The sequence below is a fragment of the Periplaneta americana genome, chromosome 16 (genome assembly GCF_040183065.1).
Source record: "Periplaneta americana isolate PAMFEO1 chromosome 16, P.americana_PAMFEO1_priV1, whole genome shotgun sequence".
NCBI classification, from domain to species: domain Eukaryota; kingdom Metazoa; phylum Arthropoda; class Insecta; order Blattodea; family Blattidae; genus Periplaneta; species Periplaneta americana.
This window is the reverse complement of record NC_091132.1, coordinates 182,445,048-182,464,218: the sequence shown is the minus strand read 5'-3', so window position 1 is coordinate 182,464,218 and position 19,171 is coordinate 182,445,048. Positions and strand designations below refer to the sequence as shown.

The 19,171-nt window shown below is 35.6% G+C and overlaps 1 protein-coding gene across 1 annotated transcript; it reads right to left on the bottom strand.

Moving 5' to 3' along the window:
• Positions 1–13,583, bottom strand: LOC138692183 (uncharacterized; the record flags this gene model as incomplete). The annotated part of the gene is given in 4 exon segments (XM_069815241.1): positions 1–1,376; positions 5,893–5,972; positions 10,720–10,845; positions 13,446–13,583. Coding segments are annotated over 4 exon segments (378 nt in total), but the record flags the coding sequence as incomplete, so codon positions are not given.
• Positions 13,584–19,171: the final 5,588 nt, after the last annotated feature.

Genomic DNA, 19,171 nt, shown 5'->3' with positions numbered 1-19,171 from the left:
ACATATGGGTTGTATGCGGAGACTATGAGAAAGGCGGGAAATAGCAAAGGATGGAGAAAACTGGGTTTGCAAAGACAGACCTGCTCTCCAGCAGAATACTATGAATGAATGAATGATTCGGAGTGTTGCACAGTAGGACGGATTGCGATTCTAGCAGGAACAAAATCTAATATTGATAAATCCCTTTCGAATCGTTGAAAATAACAAAATGTAGGTAAATTATTATGACATTTGATGAAATATTTGTATGAGAATTATTATTTTAGTATAGAATACCTATTTATTAAAAAGGAATCGTACAGTAATAGAAATTGCATAGGTACAACTAATGCAAATAAAAAATTAAAGTAAACAGAAATTTTTTTACAGACTACTATGAAGAGAAAAGTGATATATGTAGTAAATTTATGACTCATGTTTAGAAATCTTAAGCGTCTGTTGTATCTCCAGAAGTGTCGGATCCGCTAGCGCTACTGTCGTCCTCATCTTGGGGTTGCAGTTGAGCAGTGCTGTTGTTGGCACTCGCTGCTGGTACTTGTAGCAGTTTAATTACCTCAACTTACATTTTTTATTTTCTTGTATTTGGATGTCGATTGATCTGGGATATGATGGGATCAGAAGATACTAACATGTGTAGGACATCTAAGTTTTTCTCACGAGGACACTTCCTAGCGTGGTCTAACCTGTACTTTTGTAAATGTTTGTGTCTTGCCTCTTGAGCATCTTCAGATAACATCCCAATAGGAAGTATCGCAGTTTCTGCAATTTTTCCTACATGTATCAGTATTTCATGCACGCTGGATGGCATGTAGTACCATGGATATATCTATTGTACATATAAATGGGCTGTATCATTGGTGTACTTCTCAAACGCCTCAATATACTGTATATTGAATATCCACATGAAATGGTGCATAAAATTACAGAAAATCTGTGAATGAGGTCTTACTAATGCCCGTAATTTTGGCTGTAATTTGTGGGTTTTCAAAAAAACCAACGTGCTATAATGCCATCATTTGATGTCCCAGGGCCACCAGATTTCGGTTTGTCAGTAAGAAGACCTAATTGAGAGCGAAATCTAGAAATAATTCCCAGTTTTCTAGTTTCATAAATATATTTATTGTTGCCTCTGACCTGCCAAGAACAATGTTTTTTAGAAAATAATCCTTTTTTACTGTGACACTGCATCCAACGTCTGTTAAAATTATTTCGAATAATTGTCAAAATATTAGGAATGCACTTTTCACTATTAGAATCACATGTTTCAATACATAATTTGTTCAAAACATATCTATATAGTTCATCCAAGTCGCCACGTTTATTGGCAAGTATTGGAAATAGATCACGGCACGAAATCACCAGTAGCAGTTCCGAGTCTGAAAAAAATTAACCACATGCAGAGTGGTGAGTAGGAGCAAATGAAACTAGGTTAGTCTTAAAGTGCACACATAAACCTACGTTCTGACATAAAAATAAATGTGACTCTGTGTGACTCTGCTATTATAAGTCAACGTTTATTTTGATAAATAGTTTTAAAAAACCGCATTTTCCGCCGTTAAGTTAACATGCCGTTTCTAAAAATTCAAAGTTATTATGAACATAAAATTTATATAATAATTATCTATCAATCTCGTTCTTCATTTTCCATTTCAGAATCACAAAATGTTTCACTCCCTGATCACAAAAAACAAGCTTGCTTCTTACACTATTTCAGCGTTACTGAGCAATAAAACTGGTTACGGAGGGGAATCCTCGTCAACATCATTGTGTGACGTCCGTATGTTTAGTGTCAAAGCTTCTTTCTCATAGATAAGCATTCTGTGATTCATTAGCAACAATTTGAGATAGGAAACGGATAAAAATGAGAACATGTGAAAATTGATTTTGTTCCGGCTAGAAACGCAATCCGTCCCACTGTGTGTTGGTTGGATGAATACAGTATATGTTTGGTTCAGTGTCTGCTATGAGCTTCCCATGTTACTCCACTCAAGCACTTGATTAGGATTGATCTGTCCCTTACACTATTAGTGATACTGTCTAAGCGAAGTGGCTTTCCAAATTTTATAGAATTCCGAGTGAGATATATATGCAGATATTGGTGGGCCTCATTTTTGATAATGGAAAATAAAGACGTTGGACAAACTAATGAAACCATTCCGAATAAGAATAGCTACAGCATGGCACAATAAAGATTCCTCCAAGTGAGAAAAATCAACTCTTGTAATATAAGGAAATGTTTTTCGACATTATAAGAACGCATTGCAATTGCAACTAATAAGGAATGAAATATAGGCTTACGAAGTAATTACCGTAAAGTGGGGTGACTTTGAAGGCCGAGGTGACTTAGAACAGTAATTTAGCGCCTTTCTAAATTAATGCTGTACCCAATTACGAAAAAACTGAACTAATTTATTGACAAATTAAACAGTTTTTTTGCAATTGGGTACAGCATTTAATTTAGAAAGGCGCTAAGTTACTGTTCAAAGTCACCTCAGCGTTCAAAGTCACCCCACTTTACGGTACTTCTTTGTTATTCAGTTTGTGCGTGTATTTACGTACCAGTTTATGGTTCTTTCTTCTAATGTTTCGTGACACAATATAATTCAGGTATAGTACATATCATATTCATTTAGAAGAATATAACTTAAAGAGCAGTATTGTTCATTTATAAAAAAATAGTCATAAAATCATTATTATATATCACAAATGGAGATGGAAACGATACGAAGAAGATGGGAACGATACGATAAAAGAGCTTACATGGGAAACTTTGGAAAACAGACCTAGGAAAACTAGAATAACATCACTGTATAGAGCACATCTAGGTCAGAAAGCATGGGTAGACATAACGGCTCGGTTAGAAAAGCCAACGTACTATGGTAGGAACAATCATGATTTTAAAATTAACTGTAGGAAACAGAAAACAGATGTAGGTAAATTCTCATTTTTAAATAGAACTATAAATGACTGGAATGACCTACCTGCAGCGGACTTTGAGGGCTGTCCTTCCTTAAGGAGATTCAAGAATGACTTACAAAGTTGTGTATAAAGTGCAAATTAAAATTAAGGTGACATTTAACATTTAATTTATTTAGCCTGACGAGTTACTCCCTTGGTTTGAATTGAAAAATTATTTAAAAATAGCGTGCAAGAGGGCCTTAGACTAGAAATGTTTAGTTTAAATGTAGTTCAGTTTATAAGTATGCATAAACGTGTAATTATCTGTCTTATTTGAACTATTATATCAGTGAAGCGAGGTGAGTGAGTGAAGTTACGGTTTAACAGTGCAGTAATAGTTCCGATTAGTGATAATTTATAGCATCAATGAAATGTGTTCTATAGTGTCAGTGAAATGTCATAGGGCCACTACAGTGAGTAAGATGAGAGTAAAGTGAAAGACTATTGAAACTTACGTAGGGCCTATACATATGTAGATTGTATTGTAAATTTAGGTTATTTTATGTTTTATTATTAACCCAGATAAGCCCAAAAAATTTTTGTGATAAAAATACAGTAGCACATTAGTTACTCTCAAAAATCGGTTAAATGATGTTGAAATAAACTGAAACAAGGAACGTATATTTTCTAAAGCTAATAAATACTACCAACATTATCGCACAACTTATAAAATGTCCCTAACACCAACAAAGACATAATATCGAAGGCACTGCAATTGTCCTTAAAAAGGACGGTGGGAAAATCTGGGTTAATTGTAATTATTGTACTGAGTATTCTTATTGTACTGAGTATATAATTGTATTGTGTATTGTAATTTTATTATTTTTTTTATTTTATTGGGTTAATTTACGACGCTGTATCAACATCGAGGTTATTTAGCGCGTGAATGACATGAAGGTGATAATGCCAGTGAAATGAGTCCGGGGTCCAGCACCGAAAGTTACCCAGCAATTGCTCGTATTGGATTGAGGGAAAACTCCGGAAAAAACCTCAACCAGGTAACTTGCCCCAACCGGAATTCGTACCCGGGACACCTGGTTTCGCGGCCAGACGCGCTGACAGTTACTCCACAGGTATGTATTATTGCAATTTTATTGTGTATTGTTTATATTGAGTATACCACTGCCACCGGGTGCTTGCCCACTTGCAGTGTAAATAAATGCATACATAGAAATATTTCAGTGTGTAAATCATGTTTCTGTCGTAGTTGTCTGTCTTTTATAGAATTTTTCTAAATTCATTGCACCTTTTTTAACGCTGATTATTATTGTACATGACGCATCTCAGGTAGGTATTAATAACATAAACTACCTGATTTATATGACTGTGAGTTTCTCTACAACAACAATTCCTTACTTACTGTAACACTTTGTACATCCCAGCCTGAATGCTGGTAGTCATACAGTTTAATGCAGTCTTTTACAGAGAAGGATGCAGCTATCCCATAACCATAACTTCACAACCATGCTGTGTCCTGAGTGAGACGGTAGGGCTTGGTGTACTCAGTGGAAGGGAAAAGAAATCAGAACCAGGAGAAACAACATTGCTAAACAATCATTGTATGTATTATTGTAGTTGTAACTGTAGTAGAGTGAAACTGAAAAACTGATGACCTTAACCACACCAGAATGCATGAACGCACTGACGAACAAAGAAACAAAGAAAATAAGTAAATAAATGAAAAAAAAACAATACATAAAATAGGCAAATTAATGTTACACACAGACTGTAAAGGTGATGAGCTATTCACAAAAATATACTTGCAATGGATTCAAAATGGTAGTTAAATATTTCCATGACCTGCAATATGAGTGTGGATGTCCACTTGATGCATGTACCTACTTACTGGCTTTTAAGGAACCCGAAGGTTCATTGCCGCCCTCACATAACCCCGCCATCAGTCCCTATCTTGAGCAAGATTAATCCAGTCTCTATCAACATATCCCACCTCCTTCAAATCCATTTTAATATTATCCTCCTATCTACGTCTCGGCCTGCCCGATGGTCTTTTCTCCTCCGACCTTCCAACTAACACTCTATATGCATTTCTGAATACACACATATGTTCTACATGCCCTGCCCATCTCAAACGTCGGCATTTAGTGTTCCTAATTATGTCAGGTGAAGAATACAATACATGCAGTTCTGTGTTGTGTAACTTTCTCCATTCTCCTGTAACTTCATCCCTTTTAGCCCCAAATATTTTCCTAAGCACCTTATTCTCAAACACCCTTAACCTTTGCTTCTCTCTGAAATTGAGACTCTAAGGCCGGTATTCATAGTCAGTGACTTATTTGTTCAATAAGTATGACTTTGCTAAGTTATTATAATAATAATAATAATAATAATAATAATAATAATAATAATAATATTAATGGTTTATTTTAACTGGCAGAGTTAAGGTCATTCGGCCTTCTCTTCCACTCAACCAGTGCGATACAAAAATACAAAATTACTATATTGCTAAGGAGCAAATATTCTATAGAACAAAGCTAAAAAGTGAAGGTGATAGTGCATATCCTTGCTTTAACCCACAGTGAATTGGAAACGCATCTGACAGAAACTGACCTATACGGACTCTGCTGTACATTTTACTGAGACACATTTTAATTAATCGAACCAGTTTTTTGAGAATACCAAAATCACTAAGAATACCATATAAAACTTCTCTCTTTACCGAGTCATATGCCTTGACTGTACATCTGTATTATTTTTTCTGAAAATCAGGGCACTTTTAGTGACGAACATAAAGAAAAGTTTGAACAGTACTTAAGGAAACCAGATACCAAGGGAAGTGGATGTGCATGTGATGACTGATTATTGCTGGATGACTCAGACAGACAGTTCTTCTGAAACTGCTTCTGGACAGTCAAGTAAACGAAAACTTAAAAACACAATGAAATCTCTACGTGAAGGCTCGGGCATGACACTCACCTTTCGATGAAAATCTCGTCCTCAGCTGTTCCTTCCACCTTTGGCTCCTCATTCAATCTGTGCAAGTCACTCTGCTCTTCCTAAAAAAACAGAGCAAATAAAACAGAAAGATAGCACAATTTACATTAACAAAAGCGCATCAATTTTAGATGCCACAGAATTCCGTTTAAGTCATATTAGCCCTACCAGAGTTTAGCCAAAAGAAGAGAACTCATGGGGCAGATTTTTCATGGGATAATTCTTTTCCTTATAGAAAAGCTTTTTCGACCATTTTTGAACATGGCACAATGAAGGGGTAATTAAAACCCCTGCCGCATATAACATGAAGGTGCTGTTTCCAAGTAGGACGGGAATTTTGAGGGTTTTAGGAGGGAATGATTGCTACAAAATACAGATAAATCAGATAAATTGACATATGCATTGTTGTATTAAACAAAATATTTTCAATTTTAGATTAAATATTTCTCAGTCAACAAACCAGGCAATAAAAGGTGAAAAAGCAACATGCAAAAAAAAAAAAAAAAAAAATGTAGAGAAGAGAAACAAGATACGTATCATTCAGAAATTCAACTAACACGATTTATGTATCTTTATTTAAAGATTATGATATAAATGCAAAATTTAATGACAGAGAATTATTCCAGCGGAATATTGTGTGATAATTATGCATGTTTATTTTTTAATTTGTTATTTAGGAAATTCGAAAACATACAATATCATCACATGTATTGGAAAGTATATAATGAGCGAAACATTTTCTTTCATAAAGAGAAATATTTAATTGTGATTACATTAAATTACTTACTTACTTACAAATTGCTTGTAAGGAATCCGAAGGTTCATTGCTGCCCTCACATAAGCCCGCCATCGGTCCATATCCTGTCCAAGATTAATCCAGTCTCTATCATCATATCCCACCTCCCACAAATCCATTTTAATATTATCCTCCCATCTCCGTCTCGGACTCCTCGAAGTTTTTTTGTCCCTCTGGCCTTCCAACTAACACTCTATATACATTTCTGGATTCGCCTGTATGCGCTACATGTCCTGCCCATCTCAAACATCTGGATTTAACCCTTAACTACACAAGTACTATCATCGGGTCAAATCTGACACAAAAACATTTTTCTGTATATTGCAAGACTGAGGAAAGTTGTGAACGTTCTATTAAAGCACTCAGTATTTTGAAGGTTTTAAAGACCGTATTCATTACATTTATTGAAATTATCCAATTTACCTTCTCTAATACATCATGTTTAAATGTTAGTCAAATTTTTATCCTACATTTTCAATGATTTGTAAATACATACAAAATACGTATAATTAATCATTTAATCAGTATACATATGCATTATTATTGTTATTGAAGCATTAAACAACAAAGTTGTCAAGGAAATTGTTGAAAATATGATTTCTTTAAAGAAAATTGCAAGTAACTAATATACTCGTATAACGAAAACTGTGAATGAAAAAGAAAGAAAATCGAAATTATCAGCTTCATTTCTGGCCATTAAACATCAAATATGAAACTTTCCTACAATAAAAAAAATCACTCAATACATGAAAGAAGAGCTAAAAGACATATGAATAATCCATGACCAGTGTCAGCAGGTACTAACAATATTCATCTTCATTGACACTTTCACTCATCGATGTCAGTGCTATGTATCTCTTCACTGCAAGGATTACAGACGATCTTAACAGTGCAATGCTTCTTGCAAACAGTGCTGTTGCATTCACTGCAGACTGTGGAATGCCTGTTGTCAACAGAAGATGGGCAAACATAACAGCGTCTCCTTTTCGTAGGTGGTTCCTCCCTTCACTCAGGTTTATCCTTCTCTCCAACAATTTTCTTCATGGTTGCTCGTAATGTTCTAGGAAGTCTAGATTCAAGCATCCTTCGTTGAATATGTGGGCTAACTAAAGCTTTCCCTAAATTTACACCGAAATCCCTATTACTTATGTTTACATGTACGTCTTTCGATTTGAAAAGCACATGGGCATTGACAGAAACAATGTCCATTAATGCCATGAAAATTGCAAGTGGCTATCTTCTCTTTCGTCCACACCTGTGGAGTAACGGTCAGCGCGTCTGTCCGCGAAACCAGGTGGCCCGGGTTCGAATCCCGGTCGGGGCAAGTTACCTGGTTGAGGTTTTTTCCGGGGTTTTCCCTCAACCCAATACGAGCAAATGCTGGGTAACTTTGGGTGCTGGATCCCGGACTCATTTCACCGGCATTATCACCTTCATTTCATTCACACGCTAAATAATCTAGATGTTGATACAGCGTCATAAAATAACCCAATAAAATAAAATAAATCTTCTCTTTCTTCTCTGAACAGAGTATTTGCACACTTTTGGTCCAATGAATCTACCTCTCCTTTAGTTCTGTTGTAATCTTCAATAATTTCTGGCTTTCCATTTTCGGCAATGCTGCTGTCGTGATGCATTGAAGAAATAAGACAAACAAATTTTCCTTTCTTTGGTACATAGCTTACTAAGGTTTTATCCTTGGTAAACACAATCTTCTTAGTTCCTTCTGCATCCTTTTTCGTTGGTATAATGTACTCGGGTATCTCCCGCTTGTTCTTTCTTACGATTCCAACTTTCAATAGTTCGTCGACTAGCTCAACAGAACTAAACCAGTTGTCACCAGTTATGTTTCTGTTTGAGTGTGCGTATTGGATGACTAATGAGAGTCCATTTTGTGTTGGAATACTCAACTTTCTTGGATTTGGAAAATTCCATTTGCCACTGTATATGAAAGCATTTACCAGATAGTGCCTTTTAGAATCACACAAACACACAATCCTCAAACCATATTTCTGTACATACGGAACAGACACTGTCCACGAAATCCAACCAATATCTAACAGTTAAAAATTCGGATTGTGTATAGTTAGCTTTCCAGTCGGCAATAAATCTGTCAAAGATTTCTGAAATAGCGGCAGTTCTATTCCCATTTTCTTTCCTTAGTTCTCTCTGTGCGGGATCATCAAACCATACTGCAATCAATAGAAACAGAAACCGATCTAAACCCATTGAGGCTCTAAAAATATTTCTGCCAGTACCGTCAGCATTCCACAAACGCTTTGCGTCCTCATTGCCAGACTTGAAAACTCCACTCAAGTACAGTAGCCTCAGAAAACCATTCAGTTCCACAGTATCATGTGGTTAGTGAATGAAACTGTTTTACAATAGTTTGCAGAAAGTTCTCTTATTTTTGCATTTGTATTCGTAACAATCCAATTCAGAATTTTATCATCAAACAGTAACTTCCAAAATTCAATTGGTTCATTAGAATGAATCGCTCTTGCTGCACCTCTGAGTTGAGGCAATTTTAACCTAGCTATATTATGTTGTCTGGTCCTCAAACTGTGTAAAGGTGCAGTAAACAATTTGTATCTATTTTTTCCATAAACAATTTCTCCATTTCCTGTATATGTTTGAAATATCTCTGGTTCACGATCTCCCATTGCACATACCTCTAGTTCACGTTCTGTCAATGTAGATGAATCTGGTTCTTGAGCTGGTCCTGTAGTTATCGCTGGTTCCCGTTGTAGAAATGCAGATGAATCCACTTCACCAGCCGCCACTAATCCAGCTTCACGAGACGCCACTGTTAATTTGTATGATTTACCATCTGGCACAGCAAATAGCTCTGGTTGATAATCTAATTCACTTGAATTTTCTGTTGAGGATTGTAATATTTGCCTGGGATCTTCATCTGGAATTTCTTCCTCAATCTGTGTATCATGATCACTTACTATAGTTCCTGCATCATTTAAATCATTGTCAGAGACTTCGTCTAACAAGCAGTAATTTTCTTCTAACTCATGGCGCAATTATTCACAAAAGAAAATACAATACAAAAACACTTATCGCAAAGAAAGTTGCATTAACTACTATTGTCAGGTCACTGCTGACCCGGCTTCCTCCTCCTGAGCAAGATACAACTTCTTCTGGCGAAAATCAAGCTTTAATTGATGCAGAACACCGCCATGGAAGAATACAGAAAGCCACAACAATGAATTATTAAAACTCGCAAAGATGTCTAAGAAAATGAAGTGACTGGGTCATTATTGACCCGACGATAGTAATTAAGGGTTAATGTTCCTAATTATGTCAGGTGAAGAATACAATGCATGCAGTTCTACATTGTGTAACTTTCTCCATTCTCCTTTAACTTCATCCCTTTTAGCTCCAAATATTTTCCTAAGAACCTCATTCTCAAAAACCCTTAATCTCTGTTCCTCTCTGAAAGTCAGAGTTCAAGTTTCACAAGTATACAGAACAACTGGTAATATAACTGTTTTATAAATTCTAACTTTCAGATTTTTGACAACAGATTAGATGACAAAAGTTTCTCAACCGAATAATAACACGCATTTCCCATAGTTATTCTGCGTTTAATTTCCTCCCGAGTAACATTTATATTTGTTACTATTCCTCCATGATATTTGAATTTTTCAACCTCTTCGAAGGATAAATCTCCAATTTTTATATTTCCATTTCGTACAATATTCTGATCCCGAGACATATTGATATACTTTCTCTTTTCGGGATTTACTTCCAAACCTATCCCTTTACTTGGTTCAAATGAAATTTCGGTGTTTTCCCTAAACATAAAACGAGATAACTGTGCAACATTAGTTCTCTGCAACATGACATGACTTGTAATAGTAAATAGTGATAAGTGTTTTTGTCTCCATCATACAGTGAAAGGCACTGGAAGTACTCTTGAAAAGAGGCAGTGACTGTTACAAACTAAACACAAGATAAAACTGTAAGAAGAACATACAGTGCATTCCTTGTGCTCCACTCACCTCTGGTTCTCGTTTGACCACAGCGAACGGATCTTCCTCAAATTTTACCCCTGATAAGAGATCAGGGCTCTGGTTCACATATTCTTCCTTTATAGCAGTCACATGATGATCCAAGAAATTCCGTTCCTGCGATACAATGAGACGTCTTAAAAGAGCAATTTATTACAGGGTGTTAGAACACGACTTCTAACGTTACAAGCACTCTCTATATATCCGCATGCAACAGCTTGAAATGATGAATAGGGCCAGGATTCATATGCAAATGCAAATTTTTCATGAAAAGCTAATTTTTAGACATGTTATGAACGTCGGTAATAATACAAAAAGATGATCGTGCATATTTCAGCCATTCCTGTATATAATATACTATTGTGCATATATTGTAGCATATTGTCAAGATTGTGTTGGATTAAACCCAAAATTTGAGTTGTATTGCAAAAAAAATAATAATAAGACTCTGGATTAAGTGCTGGCATAGGCTTCCGCGGGCGGTGTACATGGACTGTGAAGAAATTCCCTCGCTTATACAGCGTTGTCCTGGTGCTAGTGGCTGACGTTTCGACCACTGTGTTGTAGTCATCTTGAGAGCAGTGGAATAAGGTAATAGTGTAGGAGTCTCAAAGGGAGAGGACTTCCAATGATAGGTCGTAGGTCCTCCTTTTGGCATATGATTGGTTCTTCGTCGTCCAAAGCCTTTAATATGAATACTCTCCTCCATGCAGAACTCAACCATGCAACTCCGAGTGCTACATCTGCCCAGTCACAAACAAAGCATATTAAGACTTTTGAAGAAATTCTTCATCTACACAGTAAGAAGCCAAGTAATTCAATGAAACTTCCTTCATTCATGTAGATTTATGTTCACTTAAGCCCATAAAAATAGTAATGGCTTCACCATCTATAATAGTTCTTGTATATCTGATCGAATTTCTCTTTTTACTTAAGATACTGCATTTGTCCATTAAAATTTACAGACTTTTACTCTCTTTCATCACTTTCTTTCCTAGTATTTCTCTGAATCAGAGTCTACGTGTTCTACTGTCTGGATGGTCACCGTAAGGACAATCTTCTTTGGCTAAATAATAGGGCATATCGAAAATGGCCAACAATTTTTTTTTCGGAATTAAAAATTTAAGGGTTCGCAAAAAATTGCATTATAGTGCCACAATTTGGTACAAAAAAATTATGACCTCCTAGGAACACTTTTAACTCAGAAGCAGAGAGGTTCTTTTCATTATCTTATTTCTTTTCAACATAAGCATGTTTGCAGGTCTTCGCTTTATGTGGACTGCTATCATTTGATATTTCTGTTGTTTAGTCTACTGTCCAAAGACTCGTCTGAACTTCACAGGTGATACAACAAAAGCACCACTTATGAGACAGGAGATAATGGAGTAGGATGGCGAGTTACATTTTCCCTACATTTGTTATCATTTACAGATAAAAGTGAACTATTATTATTTTTAAGCTCTAAGTAATAACAGGAATGTAAAACAAGAGGCACAAATATGTTACAGGAGACAACAATTCAGAATCTACCACGGATAGGTAACTGCTAACAAATTCCATCCTCCACTGAATCATTCAATCTTACTGACGAGAAGAAGAAAAAACTATGTTTAGTCTAAAAGAATTTCCCGAATCTTTTTTTGCCAGTGACATAATGTTACATATCGTCGCTGTGCCTCCAAAATCGGCTAACTTATGCACTGAAATAGATTTTTGCAGGTGAAAGAAAAATGCATTATCACTTTTAATTCCACTGATTTTCAAAGCTACTTTCGGTATAATTTCATCATTTCTCATGTAAGGATTCAGTGCTCGGGTTTTCCTTTCCTACGAAAATAATGCTTCCATGTGTGCTGCGAGCATTACATTACAGACGACACAGCGTCTTGTGACGTCAGAAGGCAGAGAGATAACTCGCACAATGTCCCTTACACAAGGCAGGCACACAGCAAGATCTCCGTCGTAGTGTGTCATTGTTTGCGATTCAGTGCCTGTATGTTAACAAAAATGTCGTTACATTTTTACAATATCGAATACGCAGATATGATTCATGTTTATGGCTTTTGTGATGGAATTGCTAGTAATTCTGTGGACGAATATCGAAGAGAATTTTCGGATCACAGAATGTTGTCACGTATTGTTTCAGTTCGCACATTTCAATCCCCTGTGTTGCAAAGGCATACGATCTTGCAGTTGCCAACAATAAAACAGAAAAAGGCCCACGCACGAATGGCAATAACATATCCAGACGACTAGGTGTTCCTCAAAGTTGGGTGTGGACAACATTGAACGATGAGGGAATGCACCCCTAACATTGGCAGCGAGTTCAACGTCTTCAGCCAGACGACTAAAGACATTGTGTGGGGTCTTTGAAATCTGGCTTTAATACAAATTTTTTATGTGAGTACTAACGTGAATCTCCTTTAATGAATTTATAATACACCGAGTACCACTATTGTACTTAATTTAAATGCTTAAAATTTCATACATGAAAATATATTCATATGACCATTTTTCATCAGAATGATTCCACAAATAACATCCTAGAGTATTGCACAACATACGTGAATCACCCTGTATATATGAAATTTTATTGCCACTCTCACAGACTGAAAGATGCTGCAGGTACTGTTGTAAAAAAGACGGTGTCCGTTACAATCAAAACATAAGATAAACACTGGAAGAAGAACACACTGCATTCTTTGTGCTGCACTCACCTCAGGTTCACGTTTCACCACAGGCAACGAAATAGGCTCCGCATCTTTCTCGAATTTTATCTCAGTTGTAAGATCTAGGCTCTGGTCCTCATATTCCTCCTTTATAGCAGTCACATGCTGATCCGAAAAATTCCGTTCCTGCAGTATAAAGAGACATCTTAAATGAACAATTTATTACAGAGTTAGAAGACGACTTTTAACTTTACAAGTTGCTCGCTACGTGTCCGTATGCCACAACGGACGTATCACGTACGATGATTAAGGCAAGGAATCATATGAAAATATATATTTTCATGCAAAAACATTTGTTATACATGTTATTAACGTCTGTGATGATGAATATGTAAATTTAACTGTGTATAGTTATTTAATATTTCAGCCATTACTGCATATAATATACTACTGTGTATTATATTTAGCATATCTTCAACATTGTGTTAGAGTAATAGCAATATTTGCGTAGTTTAGTAAAAGACATAATAAGACTCTGGATTATTCCCTAGTCAACACATAATATTTTTTATGCTCGACCATGCCGAAATGTAGTAATTATTCATCTGGTAGTAGCCCTTTAATGCACCTCATTAAAGTACACCTATTCATTATAATTCTGTTGTTCAGCCAATGAGAAAACACCATTGTACCATTATCAAACCGCAAGTATCGATTATTCTCGGGTATGCAATCGAAAGACAATTAGCGAAAAGTCACGGAGGCTGAAAATCCAATACTGTCGCAGAGGTCATGTTCTGTTACTATAATAATTAGCGTAAATTGTAAATAATAGTCAAATAAATTGAATTTGTCATCTCGTTTTTCAATTCTAAATCTATTTCCAGGTTATATCAAGACTAATGTTGACGTTATTCCTTAAGATTATATCAAAGTCAATGACATTCGTGTCTCGGAAAAAATCAATACCTTCGCGTCTGCGCACATCTCACAATTCAGGTCAGTTCCGGTCCTCATTTACATAACCATAACATGAATAGTTATGAATAATTTCAAGTTATAAATATAGTCGAGCATAAAAAGGCGTATGAAACTTGCCTATAATGGTAATTAAGACGCTCGTATGAAAAATATGACACTCGCTTGCACTCGTTTCATAAAGAAACATACTCGCGTTTTAATTACTACCATTATAGGCTCGTTGCATAATGTACTATTGCTTGACTGAACTCGATGGTTAAAAATCCCTTGTGTATTAACGGAAACTGTGCAAAAACCACGACTGCTCGTTTTTGTTCCATTGAACTACTCAGTAAAATTCTTTTCACAAGCCGCAAGTAAATGGGTATTTAAGTAGCCATATCAGACGATATGGCCCAATGATATGATCTTGCAATCTGCAATGCCGACCTTGATATTCACAGCGAAACTGACATGATCGCCTTAATGTGGGTTCACAGACCTTAAGTTCCATAATATCCCAAAATGTTCAGTAGGGCATCCTCTATTTGTTGTTTAGTTCTTGCAATCTGTTACTGAATCACCCACTACACGGAGACACCCTTTGATTTGATTTTCCTGTTAATTTTGATCTGAAATATTTAATTTTTGTGATTTTGCACCAAGTTTAGATTTTAGTATATTAATATTGAATTCTATGCAGTTTATCTTCGTAGACTATGCTGTATGCTCTTTTATTTTCCTAACTGTTGTTGTCTACGAGTTTAAAATAATCATTTCTTTCTTTCCTCATCGAATATCGCTGAATCAATCCATTTCTGTAGCTTAAAAATCAAACTGTGGTGAACAAAGCTGGAGATGAAATGTCCCGATTGTGGTGGCTTCTTTCATTAGGAGAAGGGCATCAACATTCATATCAGTGATTCACACCCTTATATACACTGAACGAAGACAGCAGCTAAGTACTGCAACCTTCATAGAATTGCTCACCGAACTACGCCATGATTTCAGCGCGAGATTGAAGATTTTCGAAAGTTTCGAAACCAATTTCGATTAGTCGAAATTCCTTAGTCAGTAACGACAGCAGATGTAACTGGGTGTCCACCTGGTTGTCGAGTTGGTATAGCGCTGGCCTTCTATGCCCAAGGTTGCGGGTTCGATCCCGGGCCAGGTGGATGGCATTTAAGTGTGCTTAAATGCGACAGGCTTATGTCAGTAGATTTACTGGCATGTAAAAGAACTCCTGCGGGACAAAATTCCGGCACATCCGGCGACGCTGATATAACCTCTGCAGGTGCGAGCGTCGTTAAATAAAACATAACATTTAACATGTAACTGGGTTGTCAATTTTTGGAACTGAGATTAGAAATCTCAGAAATTAACTTACTGATCTCCATCAGGTTTCAGAACTACAAGGTGTTTTTCAAGAGAAACGAGAAATAAATTCAGTATTAGAGTTTTGGAATACAGTTCCAGAAAAATAATTCGAAAATTGGGTATCGTGTGCATATAAAATGCTGTGTGTTTTTGGATCAATGTATATATGTGAAATTACTTTCAGGAAGATAAAATTCATCAATGGTAAACATAGATCTCGTCTCACCAATGTGAACTTGGAAAACCTGCTGAGGATATCTGTCACAAATCAACCAGCTCGTATTGACAAAATTGTACAGAGAGTAACAAAGTTTGACCGCCAACTTCACAGCAGTAATCTACATAACTGTAAGTTATCTTAAAATTATGTAATAATAATAATAATAATAATAATAATAATAATATCTTCCTCAAACAGGTAACTATTAACATAAAAATCAATGACAGTAATCTGTAATGAATGTGTTTATCCATAAATGTAATAAGCTGCGTGTTACCCAGTTTGAGTACTGTGAAATTTGGCGTGGCTCTCCAACAGAGGCTGTTTCTATTGTAATTTCTAGTGAGTACCGCTGCTCTAGATGGGCACAGGCTACATACAATCACGATAACTCTTCAGTGAACTGACTTCTTTTATAGTAGGTTATTTTACGACGCTTTATGAACATCTAAACCTATTTAGCGTCTAAATGAGATGAAGGTGATAATGCCGGTGCAATGAGTCCGGGGTCTAGCACCGAAAGTTACCAAGAATTTGCTCATATTGGGTTGAAATAAAACCCCGGAAAAACTCTCATCCTGGTAACTTGCCTCATCCGGGAATCCAACACGGGCCACCTGGTTTCGCGGTCAGATACGCTAACCGTTTCTCCACAGGTGTGGACGAGTGAATTGATGAATGAGCGAAATACCGCATAAGGTGGGATTAAAACATATTCTTGTTACATTCCCGAAACTAAAGTTGAATCAACGATACGTAGTCAAATTTAACTCTATTTGAAGGTAATAAAATTTGTCACGAATTTTCGAAAAAACACAGCCATAAATATGGTGTCTTCAGTGAATATTTAATAACAAAAATAATAAAAATGCTGATAAATTAATATTCCATTATGATAGATATACTTATTTGACCTCAGTAGTAAAATTGTGTGACTCCTCTATTTGTTATATTTTGTCTTTAGTGATACCTGATGCTGTTCCGAAATTATAGTATCCTGTACGAGACATAGATTGCACAGGACGACATCGTTAACTGAAGTAAGAACAATAATTGGTCTAGCTAATTATTCACTAAGCAATAACAAAACTTTATTTTAAAATACATGGGTACTACTTAATTACTTGTAATAAGTGCAGCAAAGCGCACGGATATGGCTAGGCATTAATAAAATTAAGATTACGTTCAAATGAGTGTAATTATAAGAAAATAGAATCAAAACACTTCACGGACAGAAAGTTGAAATCAATACAACTATGGAATCTACATCGACATGGGGAACTATTAATAATGGAATTCCTCAAGGATCAATATTAGGTCCCCTACTTTTTCTAGTGTTTATAAATGATCTTGCCCCCCTTATAAAAGATGTAGGTCATCCCATATTATTTGCAGATGACACAAGTATAGTAATTACAGCCAATAACTCCAACACATTCCAATCTTCAACTGAGGAAATTCTCTTCAAAATATGTGACTGGTTCTCAGTCAATAAATTAGTATTAAATTGTAACAAAACTAACATAATTCAATTTAAATCCTGTCGAAATTTCGCAAATTTCTAGCGCAATAATTAACAATAGATCCCTATTAGAAACAACAACAACCAAATTCTTGGCTTAAAAATCGATGTGTTAAATTGGAAAAAATCATATTAAAGAAATGACCCCCAAACTAAATTCAGCTTGTTTTGCTATTAGATCTATGCAAAAGATAGTAAATATCAATACCTTAAAAACAATATACTTTGCATACTCCCACTCGGTAATGAGTTTTGGAATAATATTCTGGGGAAATTCCACAGGTAGTAACAATATACTTCTATTACAAAAAAGGGTAATTAGAATAATAGTAGGTGCGAAATCTAGGGAGTCGTGTAGGACTATTTTAAAAAAACTACAAATAATGCCCATGGCTTGTCAGTATATCTTTTCATTAATAATCTTCCTCATATGTAATCGTGAAAACTTTGTAACTAATTCAACAGTTCATAGCATAAATACACGTCAAAAAAATGACTTTCATACTCCATCGGCAAATGTATCGTGTTATCAAAAAGGAGTGCGTTATATGGCAGTAAAAATGTTTAATAGCCTCCCTATTGATATAAAAAATGAAACTCAAAACATAAAATTATTTAGGGCCAAATTAAAGAAGTACCTAATTTCTCACGCCTTCTATTCTGCAGGTGAATTCATGACATTCAATAATACTTCATGAAATTGATACTAAAACTATGTGTTGTACTAGTAGACTATATTGTAAATCTCATCTGTATATATTTCATCTAGACTGTGACTATAAATTAAGACTTTATAATAGTATTATTTTTTTTGACTTGTTCCATATTCTAGCTGTAAGCATGTATGAATACCATGGAATGTTAATAAATACAATACATTACAATACTGATATACCCAAATATCATACAGACGCGATATGACATAGATTTTAAAGTGTGTATAAATAAACTTAACATTTCAACAACTCGGAACACATCTTCACCGATAGTTTCTATCAGAATGATTCAGAACTGAGAAAGGCAGTAAGAGTTCATACATTTTGGTTTGATACCCTAAATCTTTATGAAGCAATTGCGATAATATGTGCACGTACACCTAAAACAAAATTAATCTTTTGCATCAATATTTACTACTACAAGTTATATCATGTTGCAGAGAATTCTATTGTTGAACTGTTACTTGGTTTCATATTTCTAGTTTGAAACAGAAATTTCTTGCTACACTTACTCTTAATGTTGTCAAGCTACACATTCTCAGAGTATATTTGATAATGTGTTGTTATACTTATGGACGATGAAGTTTTATTAATGTACTGCCAGTATGCGAAATTAATAACAAACACTGAAAATACCTTAGTTTTGTAGTGTGGAGTAGTAGAAACTCGATGTGATCACTGGGAGAGCTATGGTCCCACCCAACCTGCCGTAAATAGGTTCCTTACTTATATAGGAAAATCGTCGTACTTGAAGGAAGAAGGCGGCCATATTCCGTCGTTGTGACGTTATTTGATGCAGAGCAGGAGCATGATAGCAGTGTCGCTAACAGTGGTAACCATTCATATTATCTTACACATCTAACAAAACCGGGTTTACTTGATTATAGGATATCGTTATTGTTTTTATGAGAATTTATGTTGGCTAGATTGTAGAATGGAGTGAAGTGATATTATGACGTCACTTGATGACGTTACTTTT